A 22,749-nucleotide genomic window follows, 5' to 3' on the forward strand; every position below is an offset into this window, starting at 1 on the left:
AGCGCTGGGCGCTGAGAGCCGCCACCTGCCCATCCCACCGAGGCGCCGCACCCCCCACCCCAGCCAGTCCCACCGCGATGGGTGGAGGACTCGGTTTATCTGCGACTTCCAAGACGGGGTTCAGAGCAGGAAGCTGCCTCTCCCTCCACCCCCGAAGAGCACTAACATTGATACGCATAATAATAAGAACCAAGGCTCCACCCGCGTTCAGAGCCACCTCTCCGGCGCTCCCGGTGGCTCGCTGGCCCGCCGGCCGCCTTTTCCCTACAGCTACAGGTTGCTGGAGTGACCTCTCGCTGCTCAGCCCCTCCGCGGTCCCGGGCGTGCCCAGCCCGCGCCGCATCGACTACTTTTTGTCGGCGGGGAGGGAGGGACTGAGCGAGGGAGAGAGACCCTGAGGCCAGGAGGCCCGCACCGCCAGCGGCGCGGAGGAGCGCGGGCGGGAGTACTCACCGGGCCGCTCCCCGCGCCCTCCAGGCCGCCAACCCGCCCGCGGGCCCGCGCGGCCCCCGACGAGCTCGCTCTCGTCCACTATTGTGTGTTCGGAAAACCGAACCGCGGCGGCGGGCAGAGGAGCTCCGGGCCCCCTTGGCGGCCGGAACAAGACTTTTTTTTTTTTTTTTTTTGGTGTGTTTTTGTTTTTGAAGCGCAAGTTTTCGTATTAATCTCATACTTTGGCAGTCTTTGTTAAACAGCTAGGCGCGTCACCAGGCTCTCGAACATTTTAATAATTTTTAGACGCCGTGACCTGCGGTTCACCCCTCTCGGGCCTCCCCCACGAGCAGGCAGTTACTATAATACGCTCGCGCAGTTCGCTCGGTCATATTGAATTTTGCGCAGGTCATTACTTGGGAGAAAAATGACAGAGCAAGGAATTTGATTCAGCTCATCCTCTCCAGCTCTTTTTGCCAGAAACTTCTCTCCCCTTCCCCCCACCCCCACCCCCAAAAAGTCCCATTCGGATAGAACTCAGCCCGGCCCCGCCTCTTCTTTGATATTCCATCATTCCTATATTTTTTGTCAGCTCTCGTTCGGGGTCCAAGAGGGAAAGGGTAGAACTCCGCGGGGGTTCCCTTTGCGGCCTGTGATGGAGGCTGGCACCTGGAGAAGTGGAAATGTGGGGATCTGGGTCCCAGAGAGCAGGCCTCAGCCAGAGCCCCCTTCCCTCCTTCCTCCCCTATAAATGGCTGTACTGACAACGCCTGTATTCCCACCCAACTGCACACTGCATCTGCTTTGTTCTACCCCTCAATGCCAGAGAGACCCCCATTTCTGCCAAAACTTTAGAGGTTCCAGGGCCCCAGGAATGACCCCTCTACCTCCTGGTGCTGAGATTTGGTTCACAGGCCAGCATGTTTGGGGAAGATAGAATTCTGAGAGAAGGGCTGGACTGCACTGGTCAAAGCTGGGGCACTGGCTTTCAGAGGCTTTAGTTGTCCTTTAAAAATCAAACAGTATCCTCCCCATCTGCATTTTTATTTAAAACTACTTTTCATCTGTACAGTAACTCCTTTGCCTGCCCCCAGCACCACCACAAGGAGGTTGAGGAGGAAATCAGAGAGGTGTTAAAAATACTCAAGAGATTTTCTTTGGTTTGTCCCTCCAGGATCAGAAATAGGTGATGGGCCAGCAACACATTTCCCCCTTTCTCCAGCCTCCAAGGCACCAGCAGAAGTAGATCAGGTGACTCCCCTCCACCCAGTTCAAGTCTAGGGGGAGTGTCTGCAAGGGGGTATCTCCCTAGTGCGGGGAGGCCGGAAGAGAGCATCCCAAGGTACCCAGCTTGGCCTGGGATGGCAGAGGACTCCTCTTTCTCATTCTGAGGCCCCTCCAGCCCAGGACCTTGGGCTGCTCCAGTCTATTCCACAAAACTATCAACTTGCTAACATACTGTCCTGGAATGGAGGGAAAAGAGACTGAGGAGGAACAGAAAGAGATAGATTCTCCAGTTCAGGTTTTGACCTCTACCTCCTCCAGACCCTAGGAATTCCCTATGGCCTGACTCCCCAGAAAAACTTGCCTGAAGGCCAAGCAGAAATGAGGACCCACACCCAATTGGTTTAATTTTTAAAAAATATTGGGGTCAAATTGATTTGAAATTTGACATTAAACTGTGGTCTCTTCTGGCCATATTTCAAAATGCATCTTTATAAAAACTCCCAGGTCCTCTTTTTTTCTGGCGGACAAACACCCAGAGAGTACCTCCTATATTAAATGCTTAGAAGAGAATATGATGACATCTCATAAGGCAACAAACCGTCACGTAAAGACCCCAAATAAGCATATGCCCTGGTGTTATAATTAGTCTCTCTAAGCATTTTACTTATGAGCTAAGCTTAATGCACGGATTCAAGGTTCATTTAAGGTTGCCAGTTAAAAAGATCTCTGTGAGTCCATCCAGTATTTTTCCTTCTCATTTCCCCTCCCTCCTTGAAATAGGAAGAGAGGGATTCTGGAAGAACATACAAGTGTAGGTTTGGGAGAGAGTGAGAGAATTAACAAGCTAACCTTCTTTCAATATCCAAGTGCTTAAACCCAAGCAATTGGGAAAGAGGGATGGGAGTTTTTAAACTCCGTCCAGTCCTGGCCCATGGTTACTGGACTCCAACTGCCTGGACCCCGTCTGGGGGTAATCCCTGAAAAAAACAGGCCTGCCTGGAGGGAGGAGGAGCTGGGGGATCCAGCTGTTTGGCCCCTTTAGGGGAAGCCTAGTGGGGCTGATGTGGGTTGGAGTCAGGTCTTCACCTTGGAAGACTTCTTTGGCCCCACCAAACCCACACGTCCTGCAAGGACGTGTGGGTAATTGGATTTTTAAAATGTGTGCGGCTGGGTAGGTTTTAATTAAATGTTATATGGTGACTCAAAGGTTGTCTTTGGGAGAGAAAATTGCGCAGAGGATTGGCCATGCCCAGAGCGCTTTCTTTTGTGCAGCTCCCCACCCCACCAGAGCCAGTCTGGGGAGAAGGGTTTCTTCCTCCCTCAGTTTCTCCTTCCCCAGATCTGCCTCTCCCCTCTCCAGTTCCGCTCCCGCACTCCCCGAGCCCACAAGTCTTCCTTACCTCGAGCATCCCTTGCTCGCTTTCTTCTCTCTTCACACACACACACTGCCTCCTCCCCTCTTCCACCCCGCCCCAGCCGCTAGACGCCGCTGCGGCCGGCTCACGCACGCTGTAAACTTTTGACCCTCCAACTTCGCGACCCCTCGGGCAATAACACTGGCCTCACGGCCCAGGGTCTCATTCTGCTGCGCCGGCTGCAGAAACCCAAACGCAAAACGTCTTCCCTGCCCTTCCTCCCCCGCCCCCACTAAAGGCCTTAGGCCTGGAGAAGAGGAGTCAGTCTTTCGATTGTTCAATAACTCCTCCTCGGGAAAAGATGCTGACTCCACTTCCGGCTTTTTGCACCACTTCCCGTATTTTCACCGTTCTCTCATGTTTAGATGCCTGGAAGAGCTTTTGACGACCCACCCCTCTCGATTCTTGTCCCCCAGAATGGGGCCGCAGTTGCTGTTGACAGGAGTGGGGACATACGGGAAGCCGTAGAATGGGCTGAACTGGAGAAGGGTGTTTCTGGGGTGAAAAGTGGAGAGAGCTTGGAGCAAGTGTTCCTTGGGAGAGGAGGGGGCCATAGGCCCCCAAAAGGCTGGAGAGAGAGCTCAGCGTCCAGGCTTTGCGAGGCCCAGCGGGCCCGGGGCCACCTTGCGCGGCCGCTCGCTGGCGCCTTGGAGGCTCCAGCCTGGCTGTGAACTTGGTCTAAGGCGGACTCTACTGGCAGCTCGGGGACGTTACAGCCTCAGCCTCTGCCTCTCGGCCAACGCAGCGGCCGCGCGGCGACCTGCGCTGTTTCGGTTTCCTTTGCTCCCAAATATCGCTTCCCAAGCCCCCACTTCTCATAGAGAAGGATTTTGTTCCTCCTTTCCTTGGGGCCCTTGGGGGTCGGAAAACAGAAAAGAGAGAGAGAGACACACAGAGAGAAAAAGAGACTGGAACAAGCAGAAGCTCCGATATACAGGGATTATGCTCCATCGTGTCTCCAAGCCCCAAAGAGGAGATGTTCCCACATGCAGGGACTTTCCCCCTTCCGCTCCCCTAAACGCTTCTTTTCAGGCTGAATCCCCTCCTCTCCACCTGGCCCTCCTGGGTCATGTCTTGGCTAGGCAAGCGGGTGTTCGGGCCTGCGAAGTACCTTTCCTCTCTAGACACATTCGTCCCTACCCCACTGGGCTCCGAGGTCACGGATCGCCGCAGCCAAAGTCAGCCGCCGCGCTCAGAGGCTGCACCGAGGCCGCAGCTCTGGGGGCTCAGCCCGAATCCACTCGGAGAGAAAGACCAGAGCGTGGCTGGGCAGCTAGGGAGGAAAAGCTAGAAGATGCGAAGACGAGATTTAGGGAGAGAAAAGACAGGACAGAGGACGCCTAAATCATAGAGAAAGGAGAAAGAAGGGGGAGAAAAAGGGATTAAAAGTTATAAAGGTGCTGATATTCGGGGTCCGACAGGTCCAGAACTGCCCGAAGTCCAATCCTCTCCAGTCTCCTAAATACCCCACTTCCTCTTGGAGCCCGAAATCTGGGTCTCAATCAATTCGCCAAAAGGAGGGGAAATCGGTCTAAACCTGTGGGCCTGCCCCCAGCCCGGCCGGGAGCGATGGAGGTGGCGGCGGTGCGGCCAGCGGCACGTAATGTATGCGGCAGCGGCTCGGAGCCCCAAGTAGGCCGGCGCTCCGGCCCTGTCTGCTGACCTCTGCGTGATCCCGGACTCTATGAATTATTGATGAGATATGAGCGTTGATTTCCCCTTTCAGGATGCAAACTCCATTATATTGTTAAAATGGCGATTTAATCGTTGAGAATAGCTTTTGGTGTGGGTTTTTTCCCCAAACTCATTTGCGCCTCCTTCCTTTTCATTTAACTCTCTTAATTAAATCCTTTAACAGATTTTAATCACTTTTTGGAGGGAGGGGTAGGAGGAAGGGGAAAGACATCACTACTATCACCAACAAACACTAAAAACAAGCCAAAAAACCATAAAAAGCTTCTACCTTGGGGAAGTTGAAAGGAAGGTGGGGAGGGGGTGTTAGCCCCTCTAGAAAGGTCGTGCTGGGAACAACCACCAGAGGATACATCCATCCGAGTGCTGGGGCAAACTAACTCTGACAAGGAAGTGTTGGGCCTGGGAGGTGTCTAATTCCACCCCGGAGGAGACTTGTGTGTGGAGTCCGACTGTGGAGAGTAAGTCAGGCTTACCCTTCTTGCTGAGAAGTCGAGGGACATGGAGCTTGGGGAAGACACGTGTTTCTTGAGGGGAGCGATTCTCCAATCTGAAACCCAGGGCACGGCTTACCGAGAAATGTCCATTCTCTTTAGGGCCCCCATTTCTCCCCTCCCCCACCCCAAGCAGCTCGGTTTCCAGGCGGTGTCTGGGTTAATTAATATGGATGTGTAACAGCGCTGCAGCAATCGATAAATCCCGCTGTGGGCAGATCCCAGCCTCGAAATCCGATTACTCTGAGAAACTCCAAAAAATGGAAACAGTGACCAGTGGGCTCTCCGCTAAAAGAGGGGAAAGGTTCTTGCTAAGCTCCATTCTCCTTGGTTGGCCGGGTTGGTCCCCAAGCTGGGAAACCCATGCAGGCAAGCGCCTTCTCTGCTCTGTCCCGAAAGGGACTGAGTCTGGGGGACTGTGCTGAACGGTTCACTTCTCCCTTGCTCTGAATCCTTGGCTTCCACCTCAGCATCCAAACCCCAAGGATAAAGGAACCAGCCCAAGAGAGGAGCTTCCACGTGGATCCTGCCCCCATACCCTGCCCCCCCAAACCCCAGAGAATACTTCTCACAGCCAGGCAAGAGTTAAGTGTCCCTGTTGCAGTTACCGAGAGGAAGCCGATGAAATATGGGCGCTTGGAACTCCAGGCCCGGCTGGCTTTCCTGTTTACATTTCTTTATACTTCCTCCTACCCCGAAGCCTCGGAGAAACAAAACAAAAAACCAAACCCAAAAAATAACCAAATAAAACAAAACAAAATTAAATTGTCCATTGAGTAGTGGTCAAGCTGGCCTCAGAGGGAAAAGGGAAATGTAGCCTTACCCTCCCGCTGCTGACCTCCTCTGCCCTGCCCAGGTGGAGGGTGCCGATGGATAGCATGAGGATTTGACTAGTGGGTTCTGGCCTGCAGCTCAGAGAGTTGGGGCCTGGACCCAGCTGGGGAGGGGAACCAGATGGGAGAGGAGAGAGAGAAACAGCTTTCCCTGAGAACGTCTTGAGGAAGACTGGAGAGGAGGACACAGGTCTGGGGCAGAGAGAGTTCCTTTGCACCAGAAACCATTAGAAAACTCTCATCCTCTCCCCCAACACGTCCTTGCTGGGGTTCAGGGGAGACAGTTGCCCAGAAAACCTGAAGTGGGGAAGAGGAAAGCCCAGCTAGGGTGGGGTCTTCTCCAGGTAGGATCTGCTCAGAGCCGGAGGAGACCCTTCAAGCGTTCTGGCTGTTGCAGCAGAAGTGGGCACCCCCGCCAGAGCTGCTCTTCACCACTCCGGAAAATCTCTCTAGATATGCTCAGCAGATGTCCCTGGGCCGCTGGCCCCAGATATTCTATATCAGAGTTTGCAGGACTGATGCAGGAGGGGGCCAGAAAATCTTTAGTGGCAGTCCCGGTGGTCTGGGGTTTCTGAGAGAGGGTGGCTGGCGGCATCAGAGTGAGACCAGGGGCACAATAGGAGTGGGGTTTCCCAGGAGACCCCAGGTCAGATTCTGTGCCCACTGCACTCTTCCTTTGCATCTCATTCAACTCATTTGCCTTGTCCAGAGTGGAAGCCTGTGGAAGTTATGCCTCCAAAATTTATTGGTATTTTAAATGGTGCTCGACATCCTTTGGGAACTGACCAGAGTCTCCTTTCCTTGGGATACAAATGCCCCATCGTTTCGGGGGAGATGTGTCTTCACAGTAAGGTGAGGACCCCAAGCCCTCTGTCCTCTTTGCACTCAAAGCCTGTGAAAGGTCTCCCGTAAATCAGGCCTGGGCAGGGAATGCAGAGCTCAGGGAATAGAGAGCAGCTGCAGGAGAGAGAGGAAATTAGGAGAGAGTGCAGATGTTCTTTAATGTGAAATGGGGAGAATCTTGTCACTCTCTCCTTGTCCCAAAGATCAGAAACCCCTTAAGATGCCGCAGGACCAATTCCAGGGACAATGGGAACTGACGAGCTAAATCCAGAGAGGGTGGGCTGGCAAAAGCAGGAGTGACAGGGTGGTTGACCCCCCCATGGGTCTTAAAATTGGGAGGTCAGTTTGGTGAGGAAGAGACCTCCAGTTTTTAGAAGGAGGGTGACTTATCCTTAGAAAATAACGGGCCCCAGGGAGTCAAATAATAAAATCCTTCTGGTTTGTGGTGCCACAAAACAAAGGGGCCTCTAGGCTCTGGTAGGGAGAGAAGAAGGAGGAAGGAGAGGAGAGGAGAGGAAACGAGCACCTTTCCAATTTTCTCTCCCAGCTCCTAAGTCCCTTTTTATTCTCCTGACAGTTGGGGCTGTGTGTTCTTCAGCAAGTTTTATTTTTGGAGGGATTTCCAGGGATCTACTTAAACACCTACATCCTCCAGATAAAAAAAGAAGCTCTCCCCTCCCCCCCACTCCTGGTCAGGAATTTGAGGGAAATTCACCCTCTGTCTGCTCCCTGCTTGGACCTCAGGACCCTACATAGAGCCAAGCCAGAAGGTTGGCCTGGGACCAAAAGGCTGAAGTTGGATGCAAAAGTGCCATGCTCCCCATCCCTGATAGCCCCAATGAGACCATAGAGAAGCAGGGGTACCCCCTTTCACGGGGTTCAAAGATCTAAAAGCCAGAGAGTGTCCCAGTGCAAGGCAGCCCACAGCAGCTGCGTTAGCCTTTCCCCGGACTTTTTCTCAGCTCAGATGTATGCAGATAAAAGTGCCCGGCGGCTCGCTCCCACACACCCCTGACAAATGAATGTCATAAAGTTCCTTTCCTGGGGGTGGGGAGATGTCTGTCTGAAGATACCCAGTAGTGAAGTGGCCCCCCACACACACATACGGGGCCCTCCCTTCAGCAGTAAACACCCCTCCTTCTTGCCCCCTAAATTTCCAAGGGCACTGAAGGAACCCACGCAAGCTTTTTCCCCACAAAGACTCAGACACTCCGGCAAATAAAACCAGGCACCCCGGACTGCAAAGGCCTTATTGAACGGAACTGAGTGCCCCTCTTCAGACACCCAGCTGGTCAGAACTTGGTGCAAAATCAGGCTAAATTTCCTCTACTTATCATCCCACAGTCCTGCCGGAGGCAAGGTTTCCTTCCCCCAGTTCCAAGCCCCACAATTGCGAGGGGAAAAGCAAAAACTGGAAGCGACTTACTGTGGGAGAGCTGGGCCTGGGCTGCTGCCACACCACCGCCTTCTGGGCTGGGAGAGCGCTCACCTACCTCTGCCCCCTTCCCCACCACTGCGAGCAGTTAAAGTGTCACTTAACATTCTGGAGAATGTGAAATATACCGCGCGGTGTCAACTCCCCAAAACCATAAAACTAACTTTATGGACCTCACGTGACTTTCTCGAGCCAGTGAGGGGTATCTGTCTGACTTCTCCGCGATTTTTACGATCTAACTTCAAGATAAAACCCCTATCCATTTGACATCTAAATGTCATAGCGACTTTTGGGATAGTTTGCTATGGGCAAAGGGGGACAAAGTCAAGGAGGAAGGGGGAAGGAAGGCCCAGTAGAGCCACCAAGACCCTCAGCTGCCTCCTCACCAGCTCCCCTCCCCCCACAAGTCCTGTAAGAAGTTGGGCCAAGCTGGAAGGGATTGACCGGGTAAGTGTCCAGACTTGACTTGTGCTCAGGGTGGAGGCTGACTTGGATGGAGGAGGACTGGCCCCTGGCCCTGAGCCAGTCCAGTTGATGGGGGAACCAAGGGTCTTCCAGGAGGGACCCCAGCTCCTACTCAAGAGGGCAGGTCAGTTGGGCCCCTGGAGAGAGGAAGCCCTTGATAAGTGTAGAGAAGACTGAGGGTGAGAGGAAACCTTTGAAATTGAGCTGATTTTTTTTTGTTTTTTTTGGCCTTAGTGGGTGGCAGAGCTGAATTGGGATTTGGACCAGGGGACAGTGGCGCTGGGCAGGCCTGTTTCACCGCCAAAAGGCCAGGAGCCTCCTGCTCAGGACTTAGGCCCAGATTACTTTCCGCTAAGAGATTTCCAGAGACTTTTTGGCCAGCTGGTGGAAGGCCAGGGTGGAGTCCAGCTCAGCAAAGGCTTGCTTTTCGCCCCAGCCTTGCCCCTTGCCCCTTGCCCCTTGCCCCAGGCTCATGTGGGGTTCCTGGGTCTCTCAGTCCCCCAGGCATGAAAGCCTGTCCCCTGGCCCAAGTACCGCTGACCAAGCAGAGACATAGGTGGTTGAGAGGGGCTGCTGGTGAGCGTCCTGCTTGTCCTTCCCTACACCCCAGATCTATCAAGAATGGTCTAGGGTGTGCCCGGTGATGGGAGAGGCAGGCCCCAGAGAAAAGACAAGTGGAAGGGCAGTGGAGGAGGGGAAACATTTATTTGACTTCAAGGAAAGCTACAAACAAATACCAAAAGCGAATCACTGAGACAGGCCCGCCCGGCAAAGACAGATTTCACATGTAGCACAGCATCCACTCGCTCACTACAGATGGTCTTGGAAGTGAAATGGGTAGGGAGGAGAGGATAGGTCTGACCCAGACTATCCCCATATTTACAAGCTCTGGGCCCTCTATGCCAGACCCATGAATTCACAGAGAAATACACAAGACATTTTACACTGAGGGTTATTTTTGTTTCCGGATGCTCCAGGACCAGGCCTTGTGGGGCCTACCCAGGCGGCAGGAACTTAAATCTCAGTATTTACCGGCCCTCTTCTCAACATCACCCTTTGGTCCTCCCCAGCCCCCTCCCACCCCAGGACCAAGTCTTGGGAGACTTGGGCCTGGGAGTGGGGAGGGAGGAGGAAGAGGAAGGTGGAATGAGACACAGTCATGGACTCCGGTCTCCGAGGCCAGCTCAGCTGGGCCCGGTGCTGCGGCACTATCCGACCTCAACTGCTGCCCCTTTTAGAGAAGTTTCTAGCTGAAACTCAAAATACAGCGATCATCCTTTTATAAATAAGTTAGAAGAACACAGATGGGGAGGGGAAAGTTCACATTAAACATGCGAGTTTCTTTTTGTCCTGGGGGAAGGAGTGCAACCACAGACACCAACGTTCAGAAACACTGGCGGATTTGGGGTGAGCAGAGGGGAGTGGGGAGCATGGTGGGAAAATAATAATTATCATTATTATTACAATAATAACAAGATTAACCAGTCCAAGAGAGAGGGAGCCACAGGAAGACTTAAGACCAAACGAAAAATCGTAGCACAAGGCCCGGGCGAGGCAGGCTCGTGGGAACCGGTCCCCAGCGGGCAGCGGCAGCGCGGGGAGGCTTGGAGGGGCTAGGGCTGGGAGCAGCACGGGCTCTTGGGCCGCCCGGGGCTCCTCCCGGCGGGCTCAGGGCTGGAAGGCGCTGCCGGCTGTAGCCAGGCTCATACTTTTCAGTTTGTTGTCTTTCTTCCACTTCATGCGCCGGTTCTGGAACCAGATCTTGATCTGGCGCTCGGACAGGCAGAGCGCGTGGGCGATCTCGATGCGCCGCCGCCGCGTCAGGTAGCGGTTGAAGTGGAACTCCTTCTCCAGCTCTAGGGTCTGGTAGCGGGTATAAGCGGTCCGGGCCCTTTTCCCGTCCGGCCCGGTCATATCTGGAGCAGACAGAGCAGCGAGGCAACGTTATTCCGGTTAAGGGAGGGGGCCCTGGGTGGGAGGGGGGCGTGGAGCAGGACCCAGGCGTCCCTGGCACCCAGCTCACCGCAGCTCCAATTCTCCCCACTCCAGATGCCCGCATCCGAGCTCGCTTTCTGCACCCCTTTCTCCTGCAGCCCCCACTTCTGCTGGCAGCGAGTGCGCCCGGCTTTGTCTCTTGCTCCCTCCCTGTGCCTCACCCTTCGCTGGGCTCAGGCGGTCGCTCACCCCGGGAGGGAGGAGAACGGTTGCACTTTTGCCCTGGAAGGCTCGTTTTACCGCTCGCCCCTCCTCTGCTAGAAACAGTCTCAAAATTTCGGGGGCAAAGCAGGATCCTTCCCCACGTTACATAAACCTCATCCTTCATCCTAAAGCTAGTTCAAGCTGGGCAAATAAAACCTAAGGCGAATCTGGGAACAAATTATTAAAAATACTCCTCCCCAAACCCCCAGCTAAAGACCTTCTTTGGCTCTGTCCCCCCGAGCTGAGCTGTGAGGACCCTCTTAGAGACTTCTTCCCCTCTGGAGGAAAGAAATCTATATTTGAGGAAAAGCCAAGTTCTCCTCGCCGCCGCCCCCCCTCCCTCAAACGCGGAGAAGGAAAGCCGAGAAGACAAAAAGGGGAGCGAGAGCGAGAATTACCATGGCTGATGTGAAGCTTCCTCATCCAGGGGAATATCTGCGGAGTCTGCCCCTCGGGCGCGGCTGTGGAGGTGGCCATGGGCTCTGGCTGCGCCCGAGCTAGGCTTGGGCTGCTTAGCTGGCTCGCCGCTTCCTCGGGCTCCGAGGACACGCTGGCCTCGTCTATTTCGGTGAAATTGGCGCTGGAGCTGGCCGGGGTCGCCTGGTCGGAGGGGGACGAAGCAGAGGGCTTGGCGCCGTGGCTGTCGCCGTTGGTGCAGGGCAGGGACTCGGGCGAGGACAGGGAGCAGCTCGACGCCGCTTGCCTGAAGCGGGGCTCCTGGGAGGGCGCAGGGAAGGCGCGCGAGCTCTCGCCCACCGCCCCAAAGTGGCTGGAGGAGGCCGAGGAGCGGTTGACGCTGAGGTCCATCCCATTGTAATTGTAGCCGTAAGAGCCGGTGTGCATGGCAGCGGGATCCCTGTAAGAGCCGCTCAGAGAGCTGCCACTGCCATAATTTAGCAACTGATAGTCCGGGCCATTTGGATAACGCCCCGAGAAGGAGTTTACAAAGTACGAGCTCATTTGGGTGATTTTGGAGGGCTTGATTTGTGGATCGTGGTCGTTATAACCCTGTGCTTCACGATTTATGATGTATTAATGAATTATAGCGATGCACTGTACTTCGTTTTGCTATGTATGCGGCCAAATATGGGGGGGGGTGGAAGGGGGATGGGGGGGCGTTAGGGAATCACGTGCTTTTGTTGACCAGTCGTAAATTCTCGCTGATGACCTCAAGAGGTAATTCATGCTCTATGGTTACAAATAATGACGATCCGAGAATCGTTAGGGCCGATTCAATGCGAGCCTCCGAGAGAGGGGGAAAAAGGAGAAGGGGGAGAAACAGGGAGAAGGTTGGCGGCGGCCTCTGAGCAGAGCGCGCCACCTCCCGGCGAACGGCGGGAGCGCGGGCCGCAGACAGCCATGGCGGCGACAGCTGCCTCCCTGCCGGCTCCGTGCAACCGCGGGGCTAGAAAGAAACCCGGCCTAGACTCACCCACAGGGTTGAATCTTTTAGAGGAGAAACCCGGTCGAGCCTTTACCCACTTTCTCGGGAGTGGAGTTCGTCTGTCCATCGGTCCTTCTCCCTGTCGTTTTTATTATTATTATTATAACAACTCTGGATAAGATGACCCAAGATTGAGTTGCTCTTCCCTTACTCGGGCTTTGCAAGTCTCCGAGTTGGGGACGGAAATGGGGGAGAGGTTGGAAGATGTGTGTGAAAAACAATGATTGCAAAGGGTTTCCCCTGTGAGCTCAGCCTGGCCTGCTTCCTGACCGGGATGCAGTGGCCCGTCCACAGCATCCAAGCTGAGCCGGTGAGGCTAAGCTGAGGGTTCGAAGGAGAAGCCTTCGCTTCTCCTTGTTCCCTTGGAAGTTTGAAATCCTCTTTCTGACCTCTTCCTCATCCTTAGCCCAGGATGGAAGAAGGGCAGAGCAAGACAGAGACCCCAAAGGAAGAGGCCGGCTGGGGCTAAGTGGCCTAGTTGCGAGAAAAACGGTGGAGACGACCGTGTCGGGGCTGGGGTTTGGGTGTAAACATGGTCCTGAGAGTTTGGGACCAAGGCAGAATGCTTTCGCCTTCTCACCAGATGCCCGCTACTGCCTTGGGATGCCCCACTTGAGACCCCTTGCTGGCGTCTGGGTAGTTTCAGAATTTGCCCAGCGGCCCACTCCTTCCCCGGAAAAGGGTTCCGAGGACCCGCGGCCCCTTGCTGAGCGCGCTGGGCGGCCAAAGACCGCCACAGCTGGGCCCCTTCTGCCAGGCGGCTATTTTCTTTAAAAATAAAAAAGGGAGAGAGAGGGAGGAGGAAGAAAGGAAAACAGTCTCCGCAGCTTGCCGCCTGGGTGAGGGTGAGGGTGAGGGTGGGGGTGGGGAGAGAATGGGTCGGTTTTTGTTGATGGGATGAGACCGAACTGCCCCATCACCTGGCCTCCTGCCCTCAGGTCTCCAAAGAGCAGGGGGAAAGTCTTGCCCTTCGCCCGGCGCCTGCCGGCGGCTTCACATTCCCCTACTTGTCGCTGAGCTACTACTTGAGGCAGGAAGGGGTGCCGGGAGTCTTCAGCTGAGGGCAAAGAGATAGATATCCGGTGGCCCCAATTTAGGCCAGGAGCCGAGGGCCAAGGCCGGCGGAGACCAGGCCATGTGGGCAGGCCAAAGACCACGGGCCTTGGCGATCCTGTGGAGAGAACAGCGCTGCTGAGGCACTGAGACCCGCCTGGCTCAGTCTCTGCAAGAGCTCCCGGCTGGAGGGCCTTGGTGGCGTCCCTCGTGCCACGGACAAACGAGGAAATGCTAGAGACTAAGAGGGAAACGGCCCTTCTCCGTCCCCCAATTCCGCACCAGGAGAGGCCGTTGTGAGCCTCAACACCGGCGAGGTGAAGCGCTGGAGCTTGGGCCGAACCGCTGCAGCCTTTATCGCAACTGTAACTTCCGAGCCCTCTGGGGCCGACCAGGGCTCCTGCCTTTGCTGCGGAGTTTCCGGCACGGGGACGCAGGGGTGGCGGTGGGGGTAGGGGAGTGGCAGGGGAGGAGCAGAGGTGACCCAGCAGCGAGGTTTTACGTCTTTATTATTATTATCATTATTAATAATATTAATATTATTACCGAAGTATTTCACGTCCAGAGCTAAAACAAGACTACAAACACAACACATAGAAAATTAATAAAATAGAACTTTGTTTTCTTCTGGGGCTCCTCTTCTTACTTCTAGGTAGTATGTGCTCCTTCCAGTGGCTTTGGGGAGGGGCTGGGAGAGAGGTCTGGGGTCAGGGAGTCTTCGAGGCCCCCGCTGAGGGGACTGCGAATCTACCATTGAACCGTGCACGGGGGACATGGACGAAATGAGACGCGACACGGACAAGAGCGTTTTGCTCTGCTTCCAGGAAACATCAAGTGAGTCCGGTCCTCAGTTCTCACGGGGGAGCCTCTTTGGGCTGAGGAGGTTCCACGGGGATGGAGGGGGCGCTGGGGTGCTGGCTGGGCTCAGGCAGCGCGGCCTCCCAGCGCCCAGCGAGAGCTTTGCGGGCGGGGGCATCCAGGAGAGCAGCGGCCCCGCCTGTCGCGCGCTGGAGAGCAGGTCCCCAGGCTCCCCCGCCCGCAGAGCCTTCTCGGGGCTCTCCGATGCCCTCGGCTCCCCGAAGGCCTCTCCCTTCGCGTCCCCCCGCCCCCTTCCAGCGCCTTCATTCGTCTGGTTTTTCTTCTTCCTCCTCGGCACTGAGCTGAGACGCGCTGAGCAGTTTGCTCTCCTTTTTCCACTTCATGCGCCGGTTCTGGAACCAGATCTTGATCTGCCTTTCCGTCAGGCACAGGGCGTGCGCTATCTCGATGCGCCGCCGCCGCGTCAGGTAGCGATTGTAGTGAAACTCCTTCTCCAGCTCCAGCGTCTGGTAGCGCGTGTAGGTCTGGCGGCCTCGCCGGCCACTGGGCCCAAAGGAGGAACCTGTTACGCAGAGAGGAGATGCTGAGGCCTGGGGTCACCAGGGCCAGAGCCCCCCTCCCCCACTCGACCCTCGAACGGGGACTCTAGCCTGTCCCGGGATGCCCTCCACTCTCCCTGTTTCCTTGCCCCCCTTCCTTCCTCACTCCTCCAGCGCCCCCTCCAGATTCCCTCCAGGTCTCCTAGGCTTACGCCTTCTGTCTAGATTCTTGGTGGGGGGATGGGAGGAGCAGTTTTAAATCCCACCTGAGCCTAGGGGGAGGGGCTGGGAAAGCACTGGCCAGGTATGTCTCTTCCTAGCCGCATCTTTTCTTTCCATCCATCTGGCTCCCCCACCATCCTGTGATAGATTCCGGCCCTTAATCCGTAATGACGTAGATCGATCCGTAGTTGGCATTAAGGGCTCCTCACTTTCGTGTCCCTTTAATGGACATCAATTTGGGACTTAAGGCCGACAAATAATCCAACCTGAGATCCCAGCGCCTGCTTCTCCTTCTGTTCCCCTCCGCCTGCTCCCTCTCTTTCTTCTCCTTATTCTCCCTCCCTCCTCTGACTACCACCCCTTTCCTGGTGCCTCATCTTTCCCCAGCCCCCGACCCCCAGGGAAAACCAGTCCGGGACAGACTCAACCCTCCCTCGCCAGCGTCACGCCGCCCCTCTTCCCATGACGCACTCCGTTTTTAATGAACAGTCTTGGGGTGGGGGGATCGGACCAGAGCTGGGGGCGACAGGGAGAGCCCAGCCAGTGACTGCGGCCCCTGCCCGCCTCCCTGACCCAGAATCCCGGCTGCGGCCTGGCGCTCCGGGAGAACACACTCATTCCCCCTGACTCGGAGTGCATCTGGGACTTTGCAAACTTTGCAACTCCTGAGGGCGGGAGGGCAGCGCGGGAGACCGGTGCAGGCGCCCAATCTTCCCTAAGCTCCGACCCGAGACGCTCTCTCTGGAGGAGAAGGGGGTGCTCTCTAGCTCTGGCTCCGGGAGGGGGGCCCGTGGGGGTCGCGGCGGCCGCAGCAAGTCTCACTCACTGTTGCATGAATTCATCCGCTGCATCCAGGGGTAGACTGGGGTGGAGCACTTCTGCTCCTCCGCCTCGCCGAACACGCTCTTGTCCTGCGCGCAGTCGGACTTCCGCGGCTCCGGGTGGAACGGGGGCGGCTCGTCGGCACCCGAAAGCGCGCAGGCCGACTCCTTCTCGCGGTAGAAGGCCGGCGCCGGCCCGTAGTCGCAGGGCGCCGCCCGGCCGTAGCCGCTGCCGGCCGGCGGGTAATAGGAGGAAGCTGCAAAGCCCTTGTCCTGGCCGGGCCCGGGCCCGTAGGGCGTGGGGTAGTGTCTCAGCGGGTCCGCATAGCCCGACGAGTAGAGCGGGAGCTGGCCCAGGAAGGACTCCTGCCCGCTGGCCAGAGTGACGGGGAAGGTGGAGTTCACGAAATAGGAACTCATTGGGAGGGGAGGCGCGCGCGGCCGCTGCTGCTCCGCCGGGTTTATGATTTGTTGTGTTTTATAGTCCGAGCGCCGCGCCTATTAGTAGTATATCTGAGATTGGGTTTTAGCTGAGGGGGGATGGCGAGGTGCCAGTGAGGGCCAGAAGGAAATACAACCATCTGATCCAACACTGACCAATGGCAGAGGCAGGAATTGTCAAATAGCACCCAGGAGGAGCGCAGCCCGCGCTAGGGACCCGCGCACAAACCTATCAACCTTTTTTTTTTCCCCTCCTTCTTCTCCTTCTGCTTTCTCTCTCTCTCTCCCCAACAGCACAACCCGTCCTGTTCCACCTACGTAGGGTCTGCGAAAGAGGCGTCTGTGCCTTTGAGGGAGGAGGGAGCACTTGGATTGATACCACCCCATCCCCCAGTGATCAAATAAATATATCCCTCCCCTCCCCACGCAGAAGAGGAAAAAGTTAATTGTGTTTTCAGAGAAGTTAACCCCTGCTTTGCTTGGGGTTAGGCAAGGCAGGGGTTATTCCCTCCAGGGAAGGTGGGTAAATGTCTCTGAATCTTGAATCTCAATTTCCTTAGAAGAGAGCTAAAGGAGGAGGCTGTTTTCTCGGGGTTTGTACTGGTAGAAGGGGAGAAGAGTTCTCCACTGATCAGCATTGTTTTCAGAAAGCGAGAAGCAAAGAAGAAACCCTCTCTTCCCAGGTTTTGAAAAACGTTTTTCCTGTTTCTCAGCTCTACTGCATCTCCTCCAAGCCTGGGTTTGTTATTCCTGCTTCTCTGCAACTCTTATGGTCTGAGAGACAGGCCAGAGCCTGCTGCCCAGAGGACCCAGAAGACTGGGAAATGGGAGCAGGGTCTGAGGCTAAGCTTCTCCCTCTGGTTGTGCAGCTAGGCTAGGAGCTTCTGGGAAGGCTACCGCTGCCGCTGCCCAAGACATCTTGCCTGGTTCTAGTATGTACTGCTTGCTCTTGGCACAGGAAGGGGCACGGGGAAGAGGGGGATAGGGAGAGGAGGGGTGAAAGGCATCCTCCAACCTAGGTTGTCTGATCCCTATCCTGCCTGCAACCCTCCCTCCACCCCACCTCCTACCCCAAAAGACATTAGAATATACTGGGCTATAGATTCTTAGGAATCAAAGGTGTTTCAGTAAGTCTGGGTTCAGGGAAGAAATTGTTCCCTCCTCCAGGTCTGGGTCCTCAAACCCTCCTGATATTGGAGACAATCAGAGACCACTGGGAAGAGAGGAGCCCTTGCTCCTTTTCCAGGTCTCTCCAGAAGCTGGCAGTTCTCTTTAAAATTAATTCTTTCTCAAGACTTGGTTTTTGTTTAGTTTTATAAGGAGAGAGGGGGATTGGGTCCTCCTGGGGTTGCAGCAGGCAGCTTACAACTATCATTCCGTATCCCCTCTCCAGATGCTCACTACCCTTCTGTTTGTCTCTCAGCATCTCTACAATCCCTACCACGTCTCATGTCTGTATCACCCGCTTGCTACCTACAAGCTTTGGTGTGAGAGAGTGTGTACATCTCTGACTCTCTCTCTCTCTCTCTCTCTCATCTAAGGAAAATGAGCATTGGAGGCAGGCTGGAAGACTCAGCCATGGTGTATTTTCAACATTCTAATGTGCACGTGGAGGCTAGGCATAAAGGGTGACAACCTTTGGACCTGGGGCCAGGAAAGGGCCAGGGTGGGAGACAAAACCTGATGATGAAGGGGCCGGGCTGACCCTTCTCTGACTTGTTCTTTGGACTCCTTTTTATGGGACAGTTCTGCCCACTGAAGATGGCACAAGGCATTAGGAAAAGAGGTAGAGGGCTGAAGTTGGTGACCAAGGGTGGGAACTTGGTTGCTTGCAAAGTGGCCTCCAAGGCTCTCTGAACTCAGGACAACTGGGCTGCAACTTCATGGCTAAGTGGCTATTCCCAGTTGTCCCATCCACCACTTCCTAGCCCAACTCTTTGGGGGGTTTTGTCAAGATTTAAGAAAATAAACTCAAGCCTCCTAATGATGGAGAGTCATAAGTGCTCTAATCCAGCTGTGGTCAGGCCCACTCCTGGAGAGGAATGGGGAGCATTTGGGCTGGAGGAGCAAGGTGGGGGGAGTGCCTCGTGTACCTCCCTCCTCCTTGCTCCTGAGGCGGGGCCTTCGGCCTCAGCCCTCTGTGCCTCCTCTCTGGCCACAATGTCCTCATACTAGGACTGGATGGTGTGGGCTTTTCCATGAAGCCTGGATAACATAAGATTTGGTGAGGGAGGAAGTCTTCCCCTGTGATAGAAACACAAGAATAATCGCCTTATCCTTAGAGTCACAGCCCCAAATTAACCTCACCTCTGCAGGTTGCCTGTCGTGAGATGGAGCCGCAAAGGCAGAGCCTGGGCGCCTGGAGTCCGGCATGAAAGGAAATAGCGCCTCATCGCTCTTATCTAAGCCCAGAGGTATTTATGAGCGTTTATTCGTCTGATCCGTTTGTTTGGGAGAAAGAGCAGGCAGGCAGGGCTGGGCCAGAGGCCGCCTGGCTTCTGGAGCCAGATCTCTATGAATCTGTCTGTGGTTCCGTCCACTGCCGTCTGTCTGTCTCCAAGGGGGAATATGTAAATACACAGTGGGCACAGCCATCGGCAGGTCTGGGGTGTCTCCCCCTGCTCAACGAGAAAGTGTGTGTATGGAGAGGCGGATATAAACGTGTACTAAGTCTTGAGTACACAACAGAAGGATTGCATAGAAATCCCACAGGCAGGATGTATAATTGTAATTTTCTGAGCTATGACCCTGTGGTCCTGTGGACGTACACACATTCCAGCTCCCAGGGAAAAGTCTAAGTTGTGCTCAGCTCTGGAGTAAAATTCTCCTGCACCAGTAATCTCAGGGAGGATATTTGCCAGTAGGTGTGTGGAGGGGAGGGGATTGAGACATTGTCCAGGCTTCCCACTTCCTCTCAGCTGCAAAGCTCCCCCCACCCCCAGCTCTTAGGACTGTGGGCACCTTCCCCCACCCCACTCCCAACTGTGATTGGGGTGGGGTGAATTCAAACATCTCAACCCAGTTCTTCCCCTAGACTCTGTGATTCTCTGGTTTTGGGGAACACAAATGTTCCCAGAGGGAGCAGTGTGGCCTCTCCCACTCTTCGAGAGTTGTCCAGAGAGAACATTGCCTTAAAATTGGCCAGTCCAAAGCACAGTACAAAGACATTTCCATTATGCAAATGAACGGCATCTTCTCTGATGGAGGGGGGAGCAGTGGCAGCTCAGCTCCCTCTCCCCAGGTCCTTGGGCACCCTAAGAGCCCTTCAGGGTTTCAATCCTCTATACCAGCCGCCTTACCCTCCCCATCTGTCCTTCGGATTGTCCACAAGAAAAAATCCTCCGAGGGGCCCAAGACCTTCGGAGAGCGCTCCATCGGGGCCTCCAGCACTGGGCCGGGCCTTCTAGCCGCCAGAAAGTCACTCTCTGCTGAAGAGCTGAAAGGGCTGCTCCTGCGGCCCAGACTCGAGAGGCGCCAAAGACTCCGGGCCGCAGCCCCCGCGTTTGCCCCCAGTACCGCTGGGCCCCTCGACCTCGGCAGCTCCGGGCCAGACCCTAGTAACACCTCGGCCTGCCTGGCACCGCAAGCAATTTCCTGGAGCCCCCGCCCAGGAACTGGGGCCACAGCACCTTGAAAGGAGCGGCCAGAGCTTCCTCCTGCGGCTTGAAAGCCCGAGCTAATCAGTAACCCGTGAAACAGGGGCCAATATTCAAACTCGGCGGCAGCGGCGCGTACCCCCGCCCTCGCCACCCGCTTCTGGGAAAGCAGTCGGCTCAAGTGGGTATGAGGGGTTCGGCAGGAACGGAAATTACAAGGGTTAGGGTTCCTTACTGATTGATCCCCACTCCCACCCCCGTTTTTTCCCAAAGCATATTTGTGTCGATTTCGCTTGAAATGATCGGGAATAGGGAAGGGGACGCACACTCACTTGCAAGACACCAACAGTTTCCAGAAAACTCGTCTCAATTCCTTCACCACAGACTCAAATGGCCAAGAAACTGGCAAGACCCACCACCCAACCCGGAGAAAACAGACTCGGTTTGTCTTTTGACAACGGAGTGGAACTGCCCGGGCCAGCGCCTCCCCTGCGGGACCCCTCCCTTAGCCGAAAAGAAAACCAAATAAACCTTGAACAGCCTTGGCCTCGGATCTCCCTAGCGGCCCTGGTGATCCCCTCTTGAGCTTGGAGGGGGATAGCGGGGAGAGGGCTCTCGACTCTGATCCCCCAATCCTTTGATTCAGGGCCCCTGCCCGCGGGCGGGATGAAGTATTAGTCCTTTTTAAATATGCCCTAGAAAAAGCCGCTTCCCTCAGCCAGCCGCCAGGTTTGGAGCTGGGATGAGGCTGACAAGGGGGAGGCGACGCTTGGTCTCCAATTCACACGCGGGCAGGCGGGAACCGAGATCCAGCGGAAAGCGTCAATCTGGGCCGACGTCCCCAGAAGCCCGCCGAACCAGAGCGGCGGGGGCTCCAGTCGTCGGGCACGGTTCAGGCAGTGTCGCGGGGCATTCGGCGCCGAAGCCGCATGTCTCCAAACGGACGGTAGATGGCAGCAAACCGCATAATTTGGGTCAGAGTAAACTGTCTGAGGGATGATTTATACCCCGCCAAGACTACAGGAGAAAAAGACCTTTAGTCTGGGTGGGTTTGGGGAATTTTTCCTTTGAGAATAGGCTCTTAGTGCCGTGGGTGCTGGCCGAGAACTTCTCTCGCTACGCAGCCGAGGAGTCCCTTCAGGCACCCATGCCGGGCCTGCTTCGAGGGCATCTACCTGTGCCTCCAGGGGCCCCCCTCCAGCGCCACAAGTGGCTGCTTCTCTCTTCTCAGCTCAGGATTGAAAGGGTCAATATCCCCCTACACACACCCAGACCCCCAAATCCCTGGGCAACCGGAGGCCCGAGGCTGAATGCTCTGCATCTGCTCTTTAAAAAGAGGAAAGCTATCACCTATTCCTGCAAACCAAACTAAATCACAGTCTCTCCTGCCCTCCGCGCCCTAAGTCCCTTATCTGTCGTCTGGCAGCTTCCCCAGAAGCCCTCTCTATTTTTAAGTCTTCACCCAGCGACTTGTGCCTTTTTCAACCCCACCAGCTACTTTAGGAATCTCGGCCTCCCGGCCTACGGTTCTTCTCCCCGCTACCCCCGCCCCCGGAGGTCTGGCTGAGGAATGAAATCAGGCGCCGGAGGGACAGGATTAGCTGTCTGAGCTCAGTGCCAGGCAGCTTTCTGGTCCGGGCACCATCAGGTCCCCTAATGGGATTTTCTTTTAATTTTATTCTTCTCTTTTTTTTGTTTTTCTCTTTTGTTTACATGCCTAAAACAACGTGTTAAACAGCTTCTTCACAATCACCACATTTGGATCTAGGAAAGTTTGAAATGTTTCCACATCAAGACACACACGGCAATTTCCTCCTCCACCGAAATCCATACCAATAAAACACAAGTAATAGAATCGATATTGCACAGAAATCAACACGCTGTAACCTACCGCGTTAAAAACCACAAAATTGTCTCCCTGCAGAGCGAGGCTCCCTCCTGCGGGAGTGGCGAACGACCCGGGCATTTTCAGGCATGCTTCCTGGGAGGTCTCCCTCGATTTGGGTACCTCCACCCACAGCCCTTTAATTTCAGAAATATCTCCGAAGGGAGATAATGAGTATTTCTCTGTGAATTGTTCTCTCTGTGTCTCTCTAGACGCCTCCTCGCCCTTGCTGGCCTCTGCGGAGATTCCAGGCCCTCCAGAGACCAGGACGTCCCTCAGCGCCACCGCCCCTTGTGCCAGTGCTGCCGGGAAACCACCGATACCCGATACCCGCACCGGGCAAGAGAACTGCGCGGGGGCAATTGGGGGGAGGCCGGAACAAGGGAAGGATGGTGGAGGGGGAGGGGGCGCAAACCCACAGAGGCCATCGCAACCGGCTTCTGCCGGCGTCCCGAAGCCCAGACATCCCCATCCTCTCTTTTGCAGCCCCCTCGCTTAAACCTCTCCTCCCAGCTTAAAAAGGCGACTTAGAGCTCGCCTCCATGGCCCCTTTCTGTTCCTCCTCCCGTCTCCCTGCCCTGCTCCCCCTCCAGGGAGCATCCACCCCTCTCTCGGCCACCGAATGTCCTGAGAAGCTTCTCCCTGCAGCGCCCAGAGGTGGGGTTCAACCCCGTCTTGGCCGGGGGGAAGAGAGAGACAAACCCAAGCCCCCACCCCCTGTAAAAATCGATGCAAAAGAATAAGAAGAAATTGTAGAATTTCTCTTACCTTTGCAGACCTTGGGATTTCTTTCCTCCGATTGAAGGGAGTGGAGAGAAAGGAAAGAAAAAAAAAAAAAAGAGAGAGGGAGAGAGAGCGTTCGGTTTCTTCTTCATCTTCCAGATAATATTGTCC

The 22,749-nt window shown here is 55.3% G+C and overlaps 2 protein-coding genes and 1 long non-coding RNA gene across 3 annotated transcripts; 1 reads left to right on the forward strand and 2 right to left on the reverse strand.

Moving 5' to 3' along the window:
- Nucleotides 1-10,504: 10,504 nt before the first annotated feature.
- On the reverse strand, nt 10,505-12,039 carry HOXB5 (homeobox B5; the record flags this gene model as incomplete). Its single annotated transcript, XM_082679371.1, has 2 exons — nt 11,434-12,039; nt 10,505-10,752 (listed from the first exon to the last, which is right to left on the reverse strand). Exons 1-2 carry the CDS (start codon nt 11,993-11,995, stop codon nt 10,505-10,507), a joined length of 810 nt encoding a protein of 269 aa, XP_082535497.1. The 5' UTR covers nt 11,996-12,039.
- LOC309838306 lies at nt 11,502-22,145 on the forward strand. The gene is made up of 3 exons (XR_014298342.1): nt 11,502-11,603; nt 18,690-18,788; nt 22,068-22,145. It is a non-coding gene; the product is annotated as an uncharacterized lncRNA (long non-coding RNA).
- Nucleotides 14,098-16,368, reverse strand: HOXB6 (homeobox B6). The gene is made up of 2 exons (XM_082679298.1): nt 15,939-16,368; nt 14,098-14,913 (listed from the first exon to the last, which is right to left on the reverse strand). The coding sequence occupies exons 1-2, from the start codon at nt 16,351-16,353 to the stop codon at nt 14,654-14,656; spliced, it is 675 nt and encodes a 224-aa protein (XP_082535424.1). The 5' UTR covers nt 16,354-16,368; the 3' UTR covers nt 14,098-14,653.
- Nucleotides 22,146-22,749: the final 604 nt, after the last annotated feature.

The sequence above is a fragment of the Grampus griseus genome, assembly GCF_964374135.1.
Source record: "Grampus griseus genome assembly, chromosome: 20".
Lineage (NCBI taxonomy): Eukaryota > Metazoa > Chordata > Mammalia > Artiodactyla > Delphinidae > Grampus > Grampus griseus.

What these genes read in the sequence shown, in the direction of transcription:
- HOXB6 (XM_082679298.1), bottom strand. Translation starts at nt 16,353, where the DNA reads ATGAGTTCCTATTTCGTGAACTCCACCTTCCCCGTCACTCTGGCCAGC. An exon ending in GCGGATGAATTCATGCAACA is followed by an intron (nt 14,914 to 15,938) that starts GTGAGTGAGACT and finishes TCTGCGTAACAG; the next exon opens with GTTCCTCCTTTGGGCCCAGT.